This window comes from Amphiura filiformis, chromosome 5 (genome assembly GCF_039555335.1).
Source record: "Amphiura filiformis chromosome 5, Afil_fr2py, whole genome shotgun sequence".
In the NCBI taxonomy this organism is placed as follows: domain Eukaryota; kingdom Metazoa; phylum Echinodermata; class Ophiuroidea; order Amphilepidida; family Amphiuridae; genus Amphiura; species Amphiura filiformis.
The window spans coordinates 7,815,278-7,835,468 of record NC_092632.1 but is presented as its reverse complement, the minus strand read 5'-3'; the positions used below and the strand labels follow the sequence as shown (position 1 = coordinate 7,835,468).

Below are 20,191 nucleotides of genomic sequence, written 5' to 3'. Positions count from 1 at the left end.
AAGAGTTCACTATAAAATCTTGAAACAATTGTTCCCTCTTTTGCCCACATCTCATATGTGATGTTTAAATTATAAAGACATGGCATGATTCTAGCATCCTCTCCTCTTAAACCATTGCCAACATTGTCTGTCTCACGTGTCCTGTCCGGTCTTTGTCTGCACATAATTATGTCTTGATACGTCTTTTGATTATGTTTCATCCTAAATGTTTAACTTATTGTAAAGGGTGGCCAAAATTGTTCGAGCCCTGCTCTGTTTGGTCTCCTACCATATGATTTTGCTATACTTAAATGTAAAAGTTATTTAATGGTGAAATAAAACTAAACTAAACTAAACTGTTTGGGTATGGTTCAATAATATATCCACGAATAAAGTTTATTACCAAAAGTTGAGTTCATTCAGACACTGAATTAGGGATTACACATAGTTGCATGTATTACAGTGGCCACTATGTTGTAATGTCTGTCTACTGACAGACAGAAACTACAAATTGGATGATGTCTTTGTCAACAACCAAATCTAAAAAAGGTTATGCACACAAACATGTAATCCTAGGTTTCTGATACTTTGGTATAAAATTTCAACTTTTTAGAAGTGGTGAGGGATGATATGAGGCTGTGAATCATGCAGTGCCCCTTTGATTTAATCAAAACATTTAACAAACATGAGAACATTAAGTACTTTCTTCAAAATAATACTTGCACAAATTAGATAGGTACACCTGGCTGAATGAGTACCTATGTGTCTTTTAATAAAGCTATAAAAGTTCTGTTTCGGGTGGATATGACTATTAGCAACAATAATATAATTCTACCCGTAAATAAAATACTGCTTATGGTCAACCTCTTCTGTATTTAGCATGTAGCAACATAGGGTGGTGGAATAGGGCACACAAATTTAACAAAAGCTTCAGACATGTCCACACATTTTGCGAGGCATTCAACTGAAATATCTAAAAATGTCCTTATTTTACTTTATAATGTGCCATGTGGTACATTCAAAATTTAATAAATTTATCATGAAATACCTACAAAATTTGCAACAACGTGTTTATTTTGACAAAACAGCAAGTTTTATCGGATCTGATAATCAGCTTGAATGATTCAACACTTCTAAAACTTGGAAGGTATGTTCATCTCAAACTTGAAGATATGTTCGTGTGTGACAGCGTTTTGGCAATTTTGTGTGAAAATTGTGTTGTTGCAAGCTCATTGTAATGCTACATAAATAAAAGTCTGAATTTATATAGCTACAGATGATCCATGTGACATGCAAAAATTATTTTCCTCAGATGTAACTTTTGAAATGTGCAGATGAAATAGGTGGACAAATTATAATAATCAAAATCTGTGACTGACTGTTAAAGCTTTTAAAATCAAATAATAAATATCTGACATTACTTGGAATAGTAGTATACCACTGTGAGTGGGGCAAGAATGTACAGCTGCATAAAGGGAATTTACATCTATTTCTCAGATCCATTATATACTGAAAACAAGGTAATGTTTGCACTATTAATTTCTGCTCGTAGCTTTTATAGTTTGTAAATTTTCCAATCCTTTTTTAAATTACTTGGTACTCTAGGTCGGTAAACACAGGTAGGACTTAATCCCTTCCCTAGAGAGGTCCTTTTCAGAGGACTGATCTATCAGAACTTCAATGAATGCCATCCCTACTCATATTTTACCATCCTCTTCATAGTTACCCACACTAAACACTACAGTTTTTAATCTGAAGGTTATTATACCTAGTTCTCTGGGTTGATAGGATGAACAAATTTTAATCTTTCCCCAGAGCAGCCAGCGCACATAAACGTTGAAAAAAACAAACCCAAAAACAGTTTATATGCACTGGCTGCTCTGGTGAAAGATTAAAATTTGTTCATCCTATCAATCCAGAGAACTAAGTATAATAACTTTCATACCCATGTGACTTAGTGTATTTGTTATAAATATGTAGTTCTGATGCCTTCCGATAGGAATGCAGCGAACACCATTCGAACCTAATACCTATAGATTTGTATCTTCTGCTCTTCTCCAGCGTGCCTTTGTGGATTAGTTGGCAGAGCGTCATGCTAGTATTGCGAAGGTCGTCGGTTTGAATCCGACCAGATGCACTGGGTTTATTTTCAATGTGTATGTACGCTGGCTGCTCTGGGGAAAGATTAAAATTTGTTCAGTTTTTAATCTGGCGCAAACTCGGAACATGAAAAGAGCAGAAATGAATGTAGTGCAAACATTTGTCAACAGGTCATCATAAAATATAACTTCACTTTCACATTCCAAGGGAACAAACAAAAAGATTGATGACGTCCTATTTAAACGTTTTGTAAGGGAGGAAGGGGATTAAAATTGTATTTCCTTATAAAAGAGCTTACGGTTCCGTTACAGACAGGCCAGGAGGGGTCAGTTATGATACAAAACTGATACAAAAACGTTTACAGGACATTGTCAATCTATTGGTTTGTTCCCAAAATATATAAAAAAGCTGCTTATTATTGAATCAGTACAGAAAAATGAAATAGACTAAAGAAAGCACACTTTGTTATGTTAAAATGTTTACAAGTCACTCGTTACATATTGGTGTTGAAAAATGTCCCCATCCTCACCAGGATAACCTCTGCTTGATTTTAACATGTTTCCCTCTTCCTAAGATTTATGTCTATCAACATTGAGCCCAATCAAGCAATTTTAAAATTTGAACCCTTGTGGCCTCATTTGACCCCTAGGTGACCTTGGCGTAAGTACATAAAAAATAGAGATGTGATCAAAAATCAATCTGTTTCTGCCATGGCTCGAAAAAGTGGGGAAGTTGGGAAGCTCATTCCCAGGAAATGTTGGTGTTTGGAGGGAAATTCTGGTATTTGGAGCCTTGGAGGGAAAATTTGTCTTTTTTTTGTATACAAAACATTCTTTAAATTGTGGGAAATTTAGCTTGCTTCCCGGGAAATTTACAGTTTTTCGAGCCCTGGTTTCTGTGGACAAAGAAGCATCACACAAACTACAAAGGTTTGCTAAGTGATCCTTTCAGCTATGCAGGCGGCCCACAAACACTTGATACCGTGATCCCGATACCATTGAGTTAAGATCCATCAATATGTAATGTACATTAAAATTAATTTGCGAAAGGATATTGCAATGATAATTATTTTATGGCAGATGCCGCTGTATAAAACCAAATAAAATGAACTTTGTAACATACATCAAAATTATTTCAATTACTAATTATTTACCGTATAAGTATCCTTATATCTATGGACGTTTCTTCATGTATTGATATTTTGTTTTTGTGATACTGTACCCAAATTCTTTGATACCTGAGGAATGGCCTGATTATCTTAAATATCAAGTTTGAAGATGATATACTTTGGTCATGAGAGCACATCTAAATTTGGCCATATTGGATTCCTAGTTTGCATAATTTATGCAAAAATTACCATTATGCATACAATTCATTATAATTATATTTTCATATCAACCATACAAATACAGAGAGACATAAATATGCAATTCTATACAGAGAAACATGTTAAAATAAAAATGTTTGATTAACACCTTTGAGCCTTGCAACTTGCTAGGGAGCCAAGTGACATGGCATGTCATAAAAGGTTGGCCTATATAGGTGTTTCCTTGGGTCAAAGGCAACCACTTTTGGGTGGCCAACTGACCAATCTTCTACAGGGGGTCCCAGCATGGGGGTAAAAGTTTATAAGGGGTAAAATTTCAAAATTGCTCTAATCTTGTTTCTATCCCCACCAAAGTATTCCTCTGGTCATAAGGATTTACAAGAGTATAGTTTGACCTACCTATGAAGTACGTTTCTTGAGTCATTAGAAAAAAGGTCAAAGGTCAAAGTTTGACCTCAACAGGGGTCAACATCATAAAAGTGCATCAAAAATGTCTCAAATTGTATCTCTTGCAAAACTATTTAAATAAAAGAAATTTGCACCATCTAGGATGTTTTGTTACATAGATTACGTAGCAAAATATGTCAAGATGAATAGAGCATACAAGGGGATCGACCCCTCACCCTGTTACCTAGGTAACAAAATATTTAGGATGGCAAACATTTCTTTATTTTGAAATGGTTTGTTAAGAGGAACAATTTGAGACTTCTTTTTTATCAGACACTTTTTTACGATGTTGACTCCTGTGGAGGTCAAAATTTGACCTTTTTGCTTGTAACTCAATAACTGTATGTCACAGGTAGGTCAAACTATACTCTTTCTGAATTCATAAGACCAGAGGAATACTTTGGTGGAGTTTACAACAAGACTTGAGCCATTTTGAAATTTGACCCCATGTAACCTGACCCATGCTGGGACAGATTTAGTTGGTCACCCAGAAATTATTGCCCATGACCCATAAAAACACCTTTTATGCCTAGTTTTGTAACTCAACATGTCACTTGCATCCAAAATATGGGAGTTGGCTCCCTAAGTAGCTATTAAAATAGCTGAGTTTCACAAAAAAACATCTGTCACTATACAATACACCCTATCATATAAGAGTTTGTGCACGACTTCTTGGCCTTAGCAGCACCATTGGACAGGCATGGTTATAGAAACATATGATGCTTGCATGTTTTAAACATATGAGCACAATTCCAACCCAAACTTGTAGTCTAGAATTTGTTGACTTAATTGCTACTTAGCTCCTTCTTGTTGTTCTCCTCTCCACCAATTCATGCCTACAAAAAGTGTCCAATTCAGGTGTTGCACTTTCTTTATACTCCAAATACTCAACATAGAATATTTGTTCAACAAGTATCTGTTATTCAGTTGAATTCATTTTTAGCTTCTATATAACAAATGTTTGTTCATGGAAAACCAATGAAATTTGATGGCAAATGTATTATTGATTTTACATCATTATTTTGTTAGAAGTTTAACATGACAAGATATGTTGCATCAAATATTCTACATCCAATAAAAAGTATGTAGCAGGCCTTAGGTATAGCCCTTAATTGCATTAAGAGTTGCTCAACCAAGTCCATCTTTGAGCTATTTCACCTGATTCTAGTCAACATGTTTGCATTTGGAAGAGCTCATATGAATTGCAGAGTACTTTATAAACATTTCATACATTTTGGCCAAAATATTATTACCTAACTTTTGTTTTATCTGCTTTATTATTCATCCACTGAAAAGATTTGATGGTCAAAGTTTCAATCCCACCATAAAATATACCTGTGATTATAAAGAAAATAGAGGCAAGAACTAAATGCCACCTAACTATAGAAGAGTATAGAAGGCCAGATAAGACAAAAATGGTAAAAGCTCCCCAGAAAGCTAAAACATATCCTACAATCCACTTGCTTGTCCATTCCAATATCTTCTCCTTGTACGTTTCCACATCAAGTCCGTCTCTCTCTGTGACAAACACCTTATCTTCGGTGTAGAACTGCTTGAGTTGGTCCTCCTTCTCCGCCCACTTTGTTTCGCACCATTTGGTCAGTCCGTCTTTGTTGATCGGTATTGTTGCAATAGCGTGGCGCTTCACATGAAAGTGAACTTCTGGAGGTAGGTCGCCTTTCATGGTGTTTACTTCGCCTTCGGTGGGTAGATTATAAGGGTAGCCTACAGTCACATCGTATATAGCATCAATCATGTTTCCTATGAAGGGTTCAACAACAAGAAGTGCTAACTGTGTCAGTATTACTTATGAATGTTTTTATCCTAAAATATTATTTTTGAATGTTTTTGTTTTTAACTATGTAGCCCAAACTGTGCTACTGATCCATTATAATTATTCACCTCCTGTATTCAAATTAATACCATTTGCCGATTCTGAGAAAATCACAAGTGTTAGTACTGTGCAGGTAGGTATAGCTCAAATATTTAAATTATCCAACTGATTTTTTCCGGACCCTTTAAGTCCTGCAAAACACAAATTTAAGGGGTCTAATGAGAATTTTAAGGGGTCCAAAGTTCTGAAAAGTTACTTGGTTCCTTTTTTGTATCGACAATGGCAAAATGTTATTATGAGCAACTCGTTAAAGGATTTACATAATTTAAGCTTTCGTACAGAGGTCAATGCAGTTTTTATCTGACGCATTGGTCAATTTCAACTTGTAATATAAGGGGTCCAAACCATCCAAAACAAAAAGTAAGGGTACCAAGATGTGCAGATGTCCAAGAATGCAACCCCTGGTACTATGAGATGGACAACCATTTATTTTAAAAGCCAAATCAGATGATATCAGTCACGGTAGCACATTTCTCAACAAATTTTAGTTTTGAGAAAGAAACTGTGTTAGCTTACGTCGTAATTTGACTTCTTGGAGCACAAAAATGTTAACTGCTAAGGCTATGAACCAACTATTCAAATTGCAAATTTCCAAGCCTCCTTTTTGTTAGTTACTCAAATCAAACCCACTTAATTAGCACTTACTCTTCCTCATTTCTTCAACAAGAAAAGTAAAGCCTGTCACCCTTGGATGTAGCACGTAGTCATATATTGGTAGTCCCATCTTGTTGGCATAACTGTCACTCTTGGGTTTGGAGGTGTCACAGAAATCAGTACCTGTTGGATCAAAACATTAAAACACTATCGATTATGAGTGTAGTTCACAATGACACTTAGTTCAATAACTTTTCCTTTGTACAGGACCCAACCAGTATTAAATGGTGATGAATCCTGTCCACACTTTTACAGTAGTGTATACGTAAACACAAGTTAACTGAAGTGCATACATCATTGTTTAAAAGAGATGATGTGTTAGCACATTTCTCAACAAATTTTAGTTTTTGAGAAAGAAACTGTGTTAATTTGACGTTGAGTGTGTAAATGCCTGTAAATGCGTGTATTTAAACACTTGCATGTTGAATTCATTATTTCGGAAGAAACGGACGGTCATACATCACCATTTTATTCTGTAGTTTTCAACAGCGAAATCAACTTTAAGAGATCAACCTTCTTGTAATGTTGAGAGGCGATGACTAACGGATATTTCTCATGAAATAACCATGTGAATTAGATGATCTTTAGCTTTTTTCTTTGTTTAAAGGGATTCAATGAGGTTACACAATGGCTCATCAGAAATGAACAACTCTGCACTCGACAAATCTGCCTATTTCTATATCACACTAGCAGCTAAAGGTGTCCTTGCGATATGCAGACATGTGAGTGCATCATTTCTAATGAACCACTGTTACATGATTGAATCCTTAAACCAACAAACCATTAATTAGGATTTCCAGTGGTAGGTTGTTTTTCACAATAACAACATTTTTGTTCAACATGATCACGGTGATGATACTTCGAAAAGTAACCATTATAGTAATGAATGGCTTTTTACCAAATATGGTCAAAATGATTATTGAGTAGGATAGGTCTGAATGTTGAGCTGCTTTGAAGCAAATCCTATTATCATGGTTTCTGGGTTAATTCTGATCTTCCTGCGAAGAGCTATGTACCAATATGCTGAGACGAATATACCATTCGTCTCAGCCATATGTTTGTGCAAAAATACAGGACATGGAGAGTGAGCCCCATTGTGTTAACAGTTTCCTGTCACTTGCATCACTGTGCTACGACTATTACCAGACCCATCTCATGGCTCAGTTATACAACATCTCAGCCAGGGTTATGAGAAGAGGGACTGGTAGAGGTCTTACTAGGACCTGACACTTGCTGTCCTGGGTCCGGGGACTTTCCCCCAGGCTAAATTGAGAAAGTGATCTTCCCAGTCTGTGGCCTGGCCAGCAAGTCTTCCACATCCCCACTTATATCCTGAACTTTGACTGTTTATATATGGTCCACAAATCATGAATATATATTCTATGGTGTCAAGATGACATGTCAAGATGACCCATATAATGCCAAAAGTTTTAAAAAGTTATTAATTCAGCAATAAGCATAAAATTTAGCTTAAAGAATTCTTTTTATAGACTTATTAAGGATCTGATTATTAAAAAAAAATCTTTTACCATGTAACCTCTCTACAAACAAAATGTCATTTTCTGAATAAAAATTCCTGCATAAATTATGCTAATGAAATGAATTTTACCAACTTGCACTGGTTTTTGTCAGTCTAACTTCCAAAAGCAATCTAAAGCTTGACTTTTGCCAGTCTCCAAATGCAGATATTCAAACATCAAAACAGGGGACATTAGGCCAAGTAAAATAAATAACATGTATATCATCCCCACCATCATTGATTTTTGGAGATTTTCAAATATTGTTTTTACTAAAGTATTTTTCTTATTTGCTCCCTTACCATGTTTCTGAAATTGTTGTGAAGCAAAAACATGTACAGAAGTTCTTGGTTAGATTTCACTTTAAATCTAATTGCACTGAACACAATTACCCTACAAAGCATTTATACAAGGTCCCCAGAATACCATACTAAGAGCCCAAAAAAATCTATGAGGAAAAGATGGCTAATCTGCATCAAACCAAAATAGCTTATTATGCAGTGGTCAAATTTCAAAGTGGTCAAATCTGCTTACAAACCATACCAATGTATTGCTCTCATCATAAGGATTAAGAAAAGGTAAAGTCTGACCTATCTCCAATGTAGAGTTCTTGAGTTATATGCAAAAGGGTCAAATGATTGCTTGATTGATTGGTTCATGCAAATTAGACCCCTTTCCTGTATGCTTTGTGGTGAAAAACATTATGTAGCAAACTAGCAATCAGTATGAAGTTGAGAGATATAGAGATATAGATAGCCAGATTGCCTGGATTATACAGGGCTGTTACTTGATCATAATGTCCAGGTCAATTGACCATTTCTTTGCGACCACGGTTTTGGATCATTAAGTGTTTTTAATTTTTAACTACTTTACCTTCAGGAAAGATCATTATCTGTCCAGTGTATCTGAGATCACTCAAATAGTCCACCATATTTATAAGATACGGTTGGTCTTTCTCAAATTTACGCTGTAGGAATATATAACTTGCTACTTGCATTGCCCAGCCTGAGGAAAAGAAAATAGTTGGATTTAGAAAATAATGTGTGATTTTGTGTGCATGGGTGTGTGTGCACTTAAAAACCTTCTAAGACATCTAAGGACCTAGAACAATTAAGCTATCTTGTATCATACACACATACTCCAGTTCTATTCAACTTAACACACACACAGTAATTTCCAAGCATGCGTTTCAAGTTTGGTGTCCAATACACATTACGCATGTGGATGTGCGTAGGTGTTTGCTGCAAACACAGATATATGAAACTTTACATTCCAATCATGGATGTTACTGCAACTGGGAACTGTCCTCATTTAGCTGTGATTTGTAATTGACTGCAAAAACCCTAAAATTAGTGCATCCTCTATTGTTGATATAAAAATCAGACCCCTGGTTGATAGGTCCCCGGTTAAACACAGAAAATCACAAAAAACATGTCAGCTTTTGGATAGTTAAGTACCGAGGCCACATTTGCCAGCAAATGTGTGGTGTGGTAGGGGTTGGGTGGGTTGGTGTTTCATCTCTGTTACCATTCATGTGCTACCAATTTCCGAAATTTACATTTTTGCACTCGTGGACAAGAAAACGAAGAGTTCACTGCTCAATTTATTTTGTTATGATACCACCAATCCCTGTACTGATGTCCAGTAACCCCCTGTCCAGTTGACAAGAAAATCCATAAACAAGAAGCCACTCATTGCTGTTACAAAGCCCTTTTTACTTTGTATCCTTGATACAAATGTACAAATAAAGTGTCCACTCACCCCAACCTGGTACATTCTTAAGGCCATGCTTCAGGATAATTTTCTCAGTTTTTACTGAGCTTTGACGTAGTAACGGTGTCCAGAAAAAGAGCCAATCCAGTCTGGTTCTATGGATCATTATGATCACACTCTTTGCATAAAGTCTTAATTTATCACCAGTGATGTAAAACCTTGTGTCAAACATACTCTCTGAAAAGCAAGTAAGTGTATACAAACATTACTGTCAAATACAAAAAAGAGGTTTGAAAAGCAAGTGAATTCTATGTACAAACTATACAGCCTGATACTCTTAATAATAAGATTATGTCTGTTGTTCTGGGAATCATAAAGTATGAACTATACAAAGTTTTGTGAGAGACAATAGGGAGCGGGACCTCTTCTACTCATAACCTCTTCGGATTTAAGCCATAATTATTATTTTGATGTTATGGTAACAGTAGAGTTTCAAATATGTGACATGATCAAGGGGAATGAGTCACATGTCGACCCTGATCAAAAATAAGTTTTACATAATTATGTTTATATAAAAGAAGACATTTAGAGCTTTCTGAAACTGAAAACTCTATGTTGATATGACTTTTCTTTGCAAAGTTACGTCAATTTATCAATTGCAGAAAACAATATAAAACAAACAAATTTTAACACTTTCTTTGCCAATATCTCAAAATCAATATTAGCGACATCTGACTCATTTCCCTTGATATAAGTGAATGGTGAGCATACTATATAGTATTACAACTTCCATTTAGATATTTGGCCCAAATCTTCAAAATAGCAACAACAAAAATGAAGCAGACAGACCCTAAACACATGGGTTTATTTAACTAGGCCTATTACAAGGGTAGTTAATGAAATGAATAGGATATTCAGTCATCAACAAAACAGATGGTTATATCATTATGCATCTTTTAAATAATATAACAAAGCCAGGTGGCAAATCATTTACTTATCTTACAATTTACTTCAATTATTATTTTTTAAATGGTTTTATTTTTAGCGTGTCATGTATTCACTGCAAAATGCATAAAAAGAATACTCACCCATCAATACCTGTATTTCCATGTCAAGAAGATGTCACATCATGAAAAAGAAACAAAATGAGTCAATTAATTATCATCAAAAAACAACAAAACTGAAATCGTAAATTTTTTGCTCTTTAAATTGGTTCATCTAATCATAATGTTGTATCATTGCTTGAAGCTCAGTATTGTCATAACTCTTCAGCAACGCATGACGAATCAGCCTGCCAGACTACGGTAAATTTCTCTGAAGTAGCTCAATTTTAAGAGTCTATAAGGGGCTGTGCAATAATTATGTGTACCCCCGGGTGGTGAATTTTCAAAATGGTCTACCAAAAATCGTTCCCCCCCCTCTGGCTGTGCCAAAAACCTTTGTCCCTCCCCTTTGATGTGCCAAAACACCTTTGCCCCCCCTTTGACATGCCAAAATTATTTGCCCCCCCTTACGCATGCGAGATTTTGGGGAATCCGAATTTAGAACCTTAAATTGTCTTATCATATAATGCGAGCGCAGCTAGCAAGAAATTTTGCATACCGTATTTCGTCAAATAAACGCCCCCGGGGGAGTAACATTTTCCAAAGGGCGGGCCGTTTATTCAAGGTCAATTTTAGAACGATAATTCCCATTATAATCATTAGGTAAACTTAAAACTCACGCTAAAATGACGAACTATAAACTAGAAACACTGACTTCTGGTTCACTTCCGGGTTTCCAATCCAGATTTTCGCCAATTATTGACGCTATTATTCATTCATTCATTCATATTTTATTTTCATCAATCATCAACATCAATATACAAGTGATACTAATAGCTCAACAAAGTAATAAAGTTAAATGTAAACAAGAGTCATTGGTATAAATAAATTTCAATACATTTAGGTAGTAACAATTAAATCAATATAATTAAATTAGAATAGCATTACTATGTATGATTGACCAAAATACACTTTAAATGCATAATGATATTACGAGCAAGCATGTAGTAGTTTATAACGGAAATACAACACTGCAATGGCAATTGATTTTGAAGTACTTCTACGATGTGGGCAACTTGGTAAGCTTACTACACAAGATAGCATGGAAATATCAGCATTTTTGAAACATCTTGGTTGAAAAAAGTGGTGGGGGGCGTTTATTTGAGGGGGGCAACTATTTGACGAAGTATGGTATTTGAACGTGTTCCTAGCGTTTTCCTATACCTTTTTAGGGCGTAATAAAGATATGGTGCCTAAAATATCTGTGCCAAAAATCGCTTGCGCCCCCCCCCCTTTGACCTGCCAAAAATCGCTTGACCCCCCCCTTCGACCGGCCAAAAAATGCTTGCCCCCCCTTTTGGCCTGACCATTTTGAGAATTCACCCCCCCCCCCGGGGTACACATAATTATTGCACCACCCCTAAGGATCCAAAGCCCGAATATTTGGGCAATTTTAGTGAATCAAGCAAAGAAATATTAACCACCCTGTAATTAGATGGAAGAAAATTTGAATGAATAATCTGACCTGAGACTAGTCTCAGATCTGACCAACAAATGGAAATAGTCAGAAAATGCATAGTTATAGTAATTTGTGCACAAGATTGACACAAAGGAGGAATGGTATGGTTTCTAAAGGAGATCCCCATGCTTGATTATAAGGGGTTTCATTTCCACCCCATGTGCACAAATTTTCTCAGGAGATGGAACCACCAAAACTTTTTGCATGACCTATGCAAATGCGATTATTGGCTCCCTTGACTCATATCCTACAAGATCAATGTATTGATATTAAGAAGTACACTATGTGCAGTTGTGCACACAGTAATGTTTTTGTAAACGGCTAAACTGGAAAAAAAAAATCTGGAAATCTGGGTCCTGTCATCCCACTTACCTTAACAAATCAGCTAAGCAAAGGGAAAATAAACACATACCAAAAAGTAATTACCCCTCCCCTTAATTAGACTATGCCATAGTCGAATTTTATTATGTTATTAGGCCTATTAGTCATGATGAACCCATTTCGTTGAACTCTAAATTATACTGATGTTTATTAAAATTAAAGTATTCAATAGTAAAATGGTCATAAAGAGTTAAAAATATCAGATGATTAGTGACAATAAAAGTAATTGAATGCAACATTATCTTGCATAATATAATGGCTCACTTTAATATACTGAACAATTCTGATTTTGGAATCTACCAGTTTATTGATAGCGAACCCCGAAAATTCGACTATGGACTTTGAATTGTAAGCAGAACTTTACCCCCTGGACTTTGCTCTCTAAAAACACACTGCCAAGCATACTTGTTTATCAGTCCATTAACCACAAAATGCACGCTAGATGTTTGATGAGAGATTAACTTTCAGCGTCAACACAAAAGCGCCAAAATACCACAGACAGTTGTGTACGGTGTAGTTAATGGTAATGGCGCGGGCCCAGAAGATTTAAACCATAGCGAGATATGGGCGACCAATCACAAGGCAGATCCATTTAAGATGCATTACATCATGGCCAATTTTAGTTAGGCCAGAAATTGGCCTAACTCTCCATAGAGTCCCGTGTTAAAAATCTTAACCGCAAGTCAAAGTCAGTAGTCTACTTGGGAAGCTAACAAAGAGAGGGAGTAGGGTGACTGAAAAGATCAGATGTGAAAATCTATCAATTGTGCACACATTAATTAAATCCGAGTTTTAAGCTAAAATACAATATCCAGAGTATGCACAATGGGCAAGTGGACTACGGGGTAGTCTACCCCTTAATGAAAGACCATTACTCCAAAACGGTTTTGTCTTATGCCAAATTTGGGATATACATTCGAAGCAGAATTTATTTCTGCGCATTATGACACCTCATTTGTGCAATGGTCCTAATTTTGATGTCACATCATACATTTAAATACATTGTGGACAATTACGTGACAACTGTGGCATTTCTTGTGATTTCCGTCAAGTGCACTACTTACCACAGGCAATGCCAGCCATATGCCTATCATGTGATCGGTGACAACACGGAAGAATCGTGGATTAATTATCATCAATGGCAACACTGGTCCCATCATGAAGATAGAACCCAGCAATGCTGTGAAGAACAATGCACCAGGAACAGCATGCCCCCAAAGGCATTCTTGAATATTGCTGGCATGAGGAAATACTAGACGTACTTTATCCCGGTAATGACTGATGCTAAAAAATAGACCGAAAGAAAGAAAACAACATCTTTAGAATAATCAAAACACTGTTATATCAGCCTATTTGTGACAATCTGCTCCATGGGGGCCAAAGGCAGCATTTTTGAAAACTGAGTTACTATGGTTATTACTTTATACAAACATTAAGCTATCATATACTGAAAACACCAAATGCATAGCATACATGGTTCTTAAGTTCTGAAGATTTTTGATGTCTATTTTCTTATGTATTTTATTGTTTTTGCTCCATATTTTTGCCTTTATATCTATTTCAAATTTGCCACCTTTGCCCCCCCGGACCAGATCGTGTCACATTTAAACTATTTATAGTGACTGTTGCAGTACGAGTACAAAAAGCATAACATGACATGAGCTCCCTTATGGTATAGAGATGGAGGAAGGTAACAATTACCAATACGTTAAGTATACAACTCTCTCCTGAGATGACCAACATTGTCTGGTGTCAATTTAAATATCCCAACAGAACCACTACATATCAGATTGAGGCTGACCCCGGGTGGGGGGGGGGGCACTTCAATATGAAATGGATATAGGTGTAGGGCTGGCACTTTCGCAGTAAGGGGCAATCGGTGAGAGCAAAATGTAAAAAATATGGGGTCAATGGGTGAGAGCATAATTTTTGGCATTCGGTGAGAGCAAAATGTAAAAAATATGGGGTCATTGGGTGAGAACATGACCTTTTTTTAAATGGAACCTTCGGTGAGAGCGAAACAGCGCCACAGAAACCTCGAAAGTCGACTTAAATGGCTCCAATTTTTTCAAAATAAGTAACAAAATCAGTGATAAATGAAATTTGCTGTTCAAATTGAAAAATAAGGGTCTTTGGGTGACAGATCAAATGGAAAAATAAGGGGTCTTCGGGTGACAGAGCATGTCTTCTTCAAATGATGCCCCTTTCAAAAGGGTAATATGTGACACGCTCAAAGGGAAATGAGTAGCATGTTGCTAATACTGATTTTGAGATATTGGCAAAGAAAGTGTTCAAATTCTTTTGTTTTACATTGTTTTCAGCGATTGATAAATTAACATAACTTCGCAAAGGAAAGTCGTATCAACTTGGGGTTTTCAGTTTCTCTTTAGGAACCTAAAGTTAATGAACTGGTGAATGCGCTGGTGAATTGCGATCACGTAGAAGTGACAAGGTCGCCTACTAGACGCACAGCTCGGACCACAGAAGTTAAAAAAAATTAACTTTATGTAAAACTTATTTTCAAACAGGGTCGACATGCCAGCTGAGGCATACCGTAGGTCTACTGAGTACCAGTTCCAATAATTGAAACTCCCGACTCCGGCCAGGAGTTCCAAGAAGTGCTGTGTAACAGTGTATGTATTCGCTGTCGTAGACGTGACGTCACATTGGTCCCCGGAGTGTTACCATAGCGACTGGATCACGCTTTCATGAGAACCACAATGGCGGTATCAATGTATGGAATTTATATCCAATTTCTAAATTACCAGTCATATAAATTTAAGCCCTGCAACCTCATGCTTTCAGAAGGAAAACATCTTGCAAAAGGTTACTAGGCAGTGAAACCATAAGAAATGGCTACAACTTGATTTTCAGATGATGATGATTACAAATTACACATTTGTAATCATTTTTCGCCACAAAATATGATATGAAAACACAGGTGAGCAATGTATGAATATATCATGGAGTGGTCAGTCACACAGGTTGTTTATTAATTTAATAAAATATTTTGCAACATTTATAATGAAAACAATAAACACTGGAGACACATATGGCACTTCCTACAACTTGGTCTTGGATCTGGATCTTATCCTCTGAATAAACGGGTACCTGCATCAGAGTTGGGAACAAATCCTGCCGATCTTTTCTTTTAGACCACCCGAGCTATGTAAGGTTATAACTATGAATTTATCAAATTAAACTTTTGCATCAAGGTTAAGCATGTTCTTAGCTTTACAAACATACCTTTTATTTCGTCAAACAAGCTTTATTTTGTTCCAAAATCCATGTTTTTATCGCAATATTTGACGTAAAAGAGCTGAATACAAAACCGGTGATGCAAACTCAAAAAATTTCGTGTAGCATGAGCGCTTGATGTACGCTCGTTCTGATAGTGAACTCGCGTATCAAGCATTTTCAAGCGTGTTTAACCATGTTGACACTTATTTTACTGCATGACGCAATTTTGCATTCATTCAAGATGGCTAATTTCTCGAAAACACGTTCATAATTTCTGATTTCGCTTGCGGCCCGAGGGCATAAACAACATTTAGTCATGAAAATATATGAATGAACCCCGTTCAAACATTCCAGAACATTTTGTGATTCTTAATTCATCAAAATTATAACAAAAAATTACAAGTAACATTATTCAGAGGTGTAAGCGAGGTAACGATCCACTCCCTGAAAAACATGCGAGCCAAAGGCGAGCACCTCGCCAAATTTCGAATTTTCCGGAAGTGCACGGGGCTTGTCCGGGGAATAGGCTGCAGGGTATCACTCCCCTCAAAAAAAAATTCTTTTTGCTCTTTTTATGACAAATTATCATTTTTTTTTTTTACATTTCCCTCACATCCGGAACACCGGGCATAAACGCTGTTTATGCCCGGCCCTCGACCAATCATGTGCGCTGTTACATAGGTAGCGTGTATGTATGAAATGTAGTTCATAATTTCTCAAATTTTTGTCACTTTCCACTCATCTGATCATCTTTTTATGTGACGGAAGTTATGCCGATTTTATGAAGGTATGTTTCTTGCTTTTCCGATAGTTTTTAAATTGATTTTTGAGACAAAAACTTCCCAGCAAGAATAGCTGTTTTCACTTGTTTCCAAAAAGTTGTTTTAACCTTGTTTTTTACCCCATAATTTCCCTCATTTATCGAAGCCCTGCCCTCCTTTAAATACATGTACATTAAACCTTGTGACTTCAAAGTATTTGGCAATTGACTGTTTAACCTTGATGCAAAAGTAAATAATTTAGATAGCAAGTGTGATCTAAAGAAAAAGATCGCCCTCAAACGATCAAAATTTGAAGTTACTATAGCTGCAGGTATTAAAACCGACCGCTATGCACACTTCCGCTTACAGTTCCGCATCCGTCACGGCGTGCATTTCCGCATGCGGTCATGCAGGTCGTGATGTGCACTTCCGCATGCGGTAAAGTTAATTTTTTATTACTTCCGTGGTCCAGGTACGCGCTGGTGAATTGCGATCGCTTAGTAAGTGACAAGGTCGCCTACTACGCGACGCGCCGAAGACCAATGGGTCAACCGGCTTGTTGTCAAACCCTTGTGCGTTGATCATCCAATCAGCGTGATTGTTTATTTCTTCTGTGTGTACGCTCGTCTACGCTTGGCGCACAGCTCGGACCACAGAAGTAATAAAAAATTAACTTTAGTGCAACATTTTTGGTGCATTCCCGCATGGGGAACTGCAACATTTTTAGTGTATTTCCGCGTGGGGATGTGCAATATTTTTGGTGGATTTCCGCATGGCATGGGGATGTGCAATATTTTTGGTGGATTTCCACATGGGGATGGTGCATTTCCACATGGGAATGTGCAATATTTTTGGTGTATTTCGGTTCCGCATGCGGAACTGTAAGTGGAAGTGTGGAGTGTACCGCATGCGGTACTGCACATAAACGACTAACGAGTAGTCAAAAAATAGTTCATAGCTGACTGAGAACTGTATAACACTAACACAACAGATTAACAGTACGTACTTGCACAGCCTTACAGGGCTGTCAACTTTTTGGAATTGCTTGGTGTGAGACAGAGGCATACCGGGATTTACCGACTACAATGTTCATTTTGACCATGATTATTTGAGCCACGGCGCTCGAGAATCTGAAAAGCGGGGCCGGGGGAGGGGGGGTACGGACAACAAATTATTTTGACGTCAACGATATGCGTGAGATTTTACTAATTTTCCAGCTTTCTTCTTCTTCTTGGTTGAGTCGGTAGATACAGATTATTAGCTTAGATGCAGTTCACCAACTTTTTGGGTCATGGTCGCGGATATATGGTGCGTGTCTGTGGTGTCTCTATCTAATTGTTCTGTTTGGTTGACTGTTGAGCGGTTCTTGAAGCTATCAATTGTGCTTGCCTTGATTGCTTCTTCTCCTGTTATGTTCCACTCCCTAATTGCTCTTGGAAAATAGCTGTACTTGTATGTGTTGAGTCTTGCATAAATTGGTTTATAATTGCTGCTGTTCTTCTTCCTGGTTCTTGTTTCTTTTATTAGCTCCACATGGTCGTTCTTGTTTATGCCCACCATGTTGTTTGTTATCTTATACATCATTGCTAGTCTTGCTTGCTTCCTTCTATCTTCCAATAAATCCCATCCTAACTCCTGTATCATCTTGGCATCGAGATAATGATCTTGGTCACACTACTTCTTTGCTTGAAGTCCCCCATGCAAAATCTGGCAGCCTTACGCTGCACGGCTTCAAGTTGATTTATTGCTCCATCCTGGTATGGCCCCCAGACTGTGCTTGCATATTCGAGTATTATTTTTTGCGAGTATTACTTTTTGCGTGAGATTTACTACCTAGGCGTGAGATGATACTACCTTGCCGTGAGACCGTGAGAAAGTGACCCGATGCGTGAGGTTGCCCTGCTTGCATAGCATGACATGTATCATCAATGATAAATGGTGCAAAATTCTGCAACCAAATCATGAAAATTGAAATGAATTTTCACAACATCGAAACTGTACAGGCAACTAACCAATAATCTAAAGGTCCTTAACCTGGTCATATACCAAATACTTAAAGAATATATTTAGACTTACTGCTAGATTAATTGATGTAGTTTCTACTATTTTCTAAGCTGCAAAAATAGCCCAACAAATTCCACTTCCCTGTCGAAATACACATAATCATACAGCAAAAAAAAATTGCAATGACAACAATAGGGGTGGGCGGTATCAGAGTAACGGTATCCGTTTTATTCTATATCGCTGATCCGAAGTGATGGCAGGTAGGAATCATTATTTCAACTTGTTCTTGGAAAGGGGGCCTATAGATAGCTACATCATATTTATTTCAATTGTGCTATATCTACTGGATATAGCAATAGGCCTATGTACCATATTTAAATTGTGTTTTTTACTGAAGATACAAGAGCTTACAAAGTTACAAGATAGCCCCCCCCCCGGGAAGAGTAGCACATCATTGTTGCATTGTTCATTTAAATTATGTTATCTACTAAAGCATTATTCAGCATTTTTAAATATTGTGCTATTTATTGAAGATATCATTTTGTACCATAGGCTTATTCAAATTGTATCATCTACTGACGAGACGATAGCATTTACACCAAATTATACTTTGTGCACATAGCATTTTGCATAAAGATAGCATAATTAATACACTTTATCTATAGGCCTAAATGTGTCATCTACTAACAATAGCATTTTGAATCATATAGAAATTGTGTCCATCCACAGAAAACTTTAGGCACCATATCCACATAATTCACATCGTGCCAGCTACAGAAAATAGTAACATGCGCGTATTGTGCTATCTACTGAAGATAGCATTGTTTAAATCAGTGAAGTATAACATCATTCAACCTGGTCTACAGTAGATAGCAAGATAATAAAACAATGACAGACGTAAAAGCAAATGTCAACGCCTACGCCTACCGTAGATAGCAATAAATAATAGTAGGCATATCACCTCAAAAATAAGCGCAGCAAAAACACGTTATTTAATGTTTCTCTCACATGAATTTAAGCTTCATTAAAGCATCAAAAATCAAAAACCGGAATAGAAATCGGTCAATGCATTGTGATGTAGTGTCAATTTTAGGATGCTCATAAATGGAATGGAAATCTGCCACAAATGGCTATAATCACAAAATTGGCACATGACTTTCGATGGTTTATTCGGACGCTTGCTTGAAAAAGCAGCGTTAATTTATACCACAGGATAAATGCATATCTTTTAACAAAAGTTAAAAATCTATAAATAATTATAATAAATTAACCAAATAGGCCTATACTATTTTAGCAATTTCGGCCAATCTGCAGACAAATTAAAGCTGAAAAAATGACTAAGTTCAGCTAAGGGGCTGTGCAATAATTATGAGCCCTGGGGGGAGGGTAAAATTGGGGGGGGGCAAGACATTTTTGGCGAGACGAAAGGGGGGGGGCAAGCAACTTTTGGCAGAGAGGGGGAGGCAAGCGATTTTTGGCACGCATTCACGGGGCACCTTTTAATAAAATGCTTTAAAAACTTAGGAAAACGGTACGGAAACAACTTAAATATGCAAATTTTCCTGCTCGCTGCGCTCGCAACATACATCTAGACCATTTAAAGTTTGGCCCC

General features: G+C 36.9%; 1 protein-coding gene across 1 annotated transcript; it reads right to left on the bottom strand.

Annotated features, from left to right (window-relative positions):
- Positions 1–746: 746 nt before the first annotated feature.
- LOC140152568 (lysocardiolipin acyltransferase 1-like) lies at positions 747–13,854 on the bottom strand. The gene is given in 7 exon segments (XM_072174958.1): positions 747–5,614; positions 6,393–6,524; positions 8,792–8,923; positions 9,680–9,868; positions 10,720–10,729; positions 13,639–13,772; positions 13,775–13,854. Coding segments are annotated over 7 exon segments (1,152 nt in total). The 5' UTR covers positions 13,818–13,854; the 3' UTR covers positions 747–5,102.
- Positions 13,855–20,191: the final 6,337 nt, after the last annotated feature.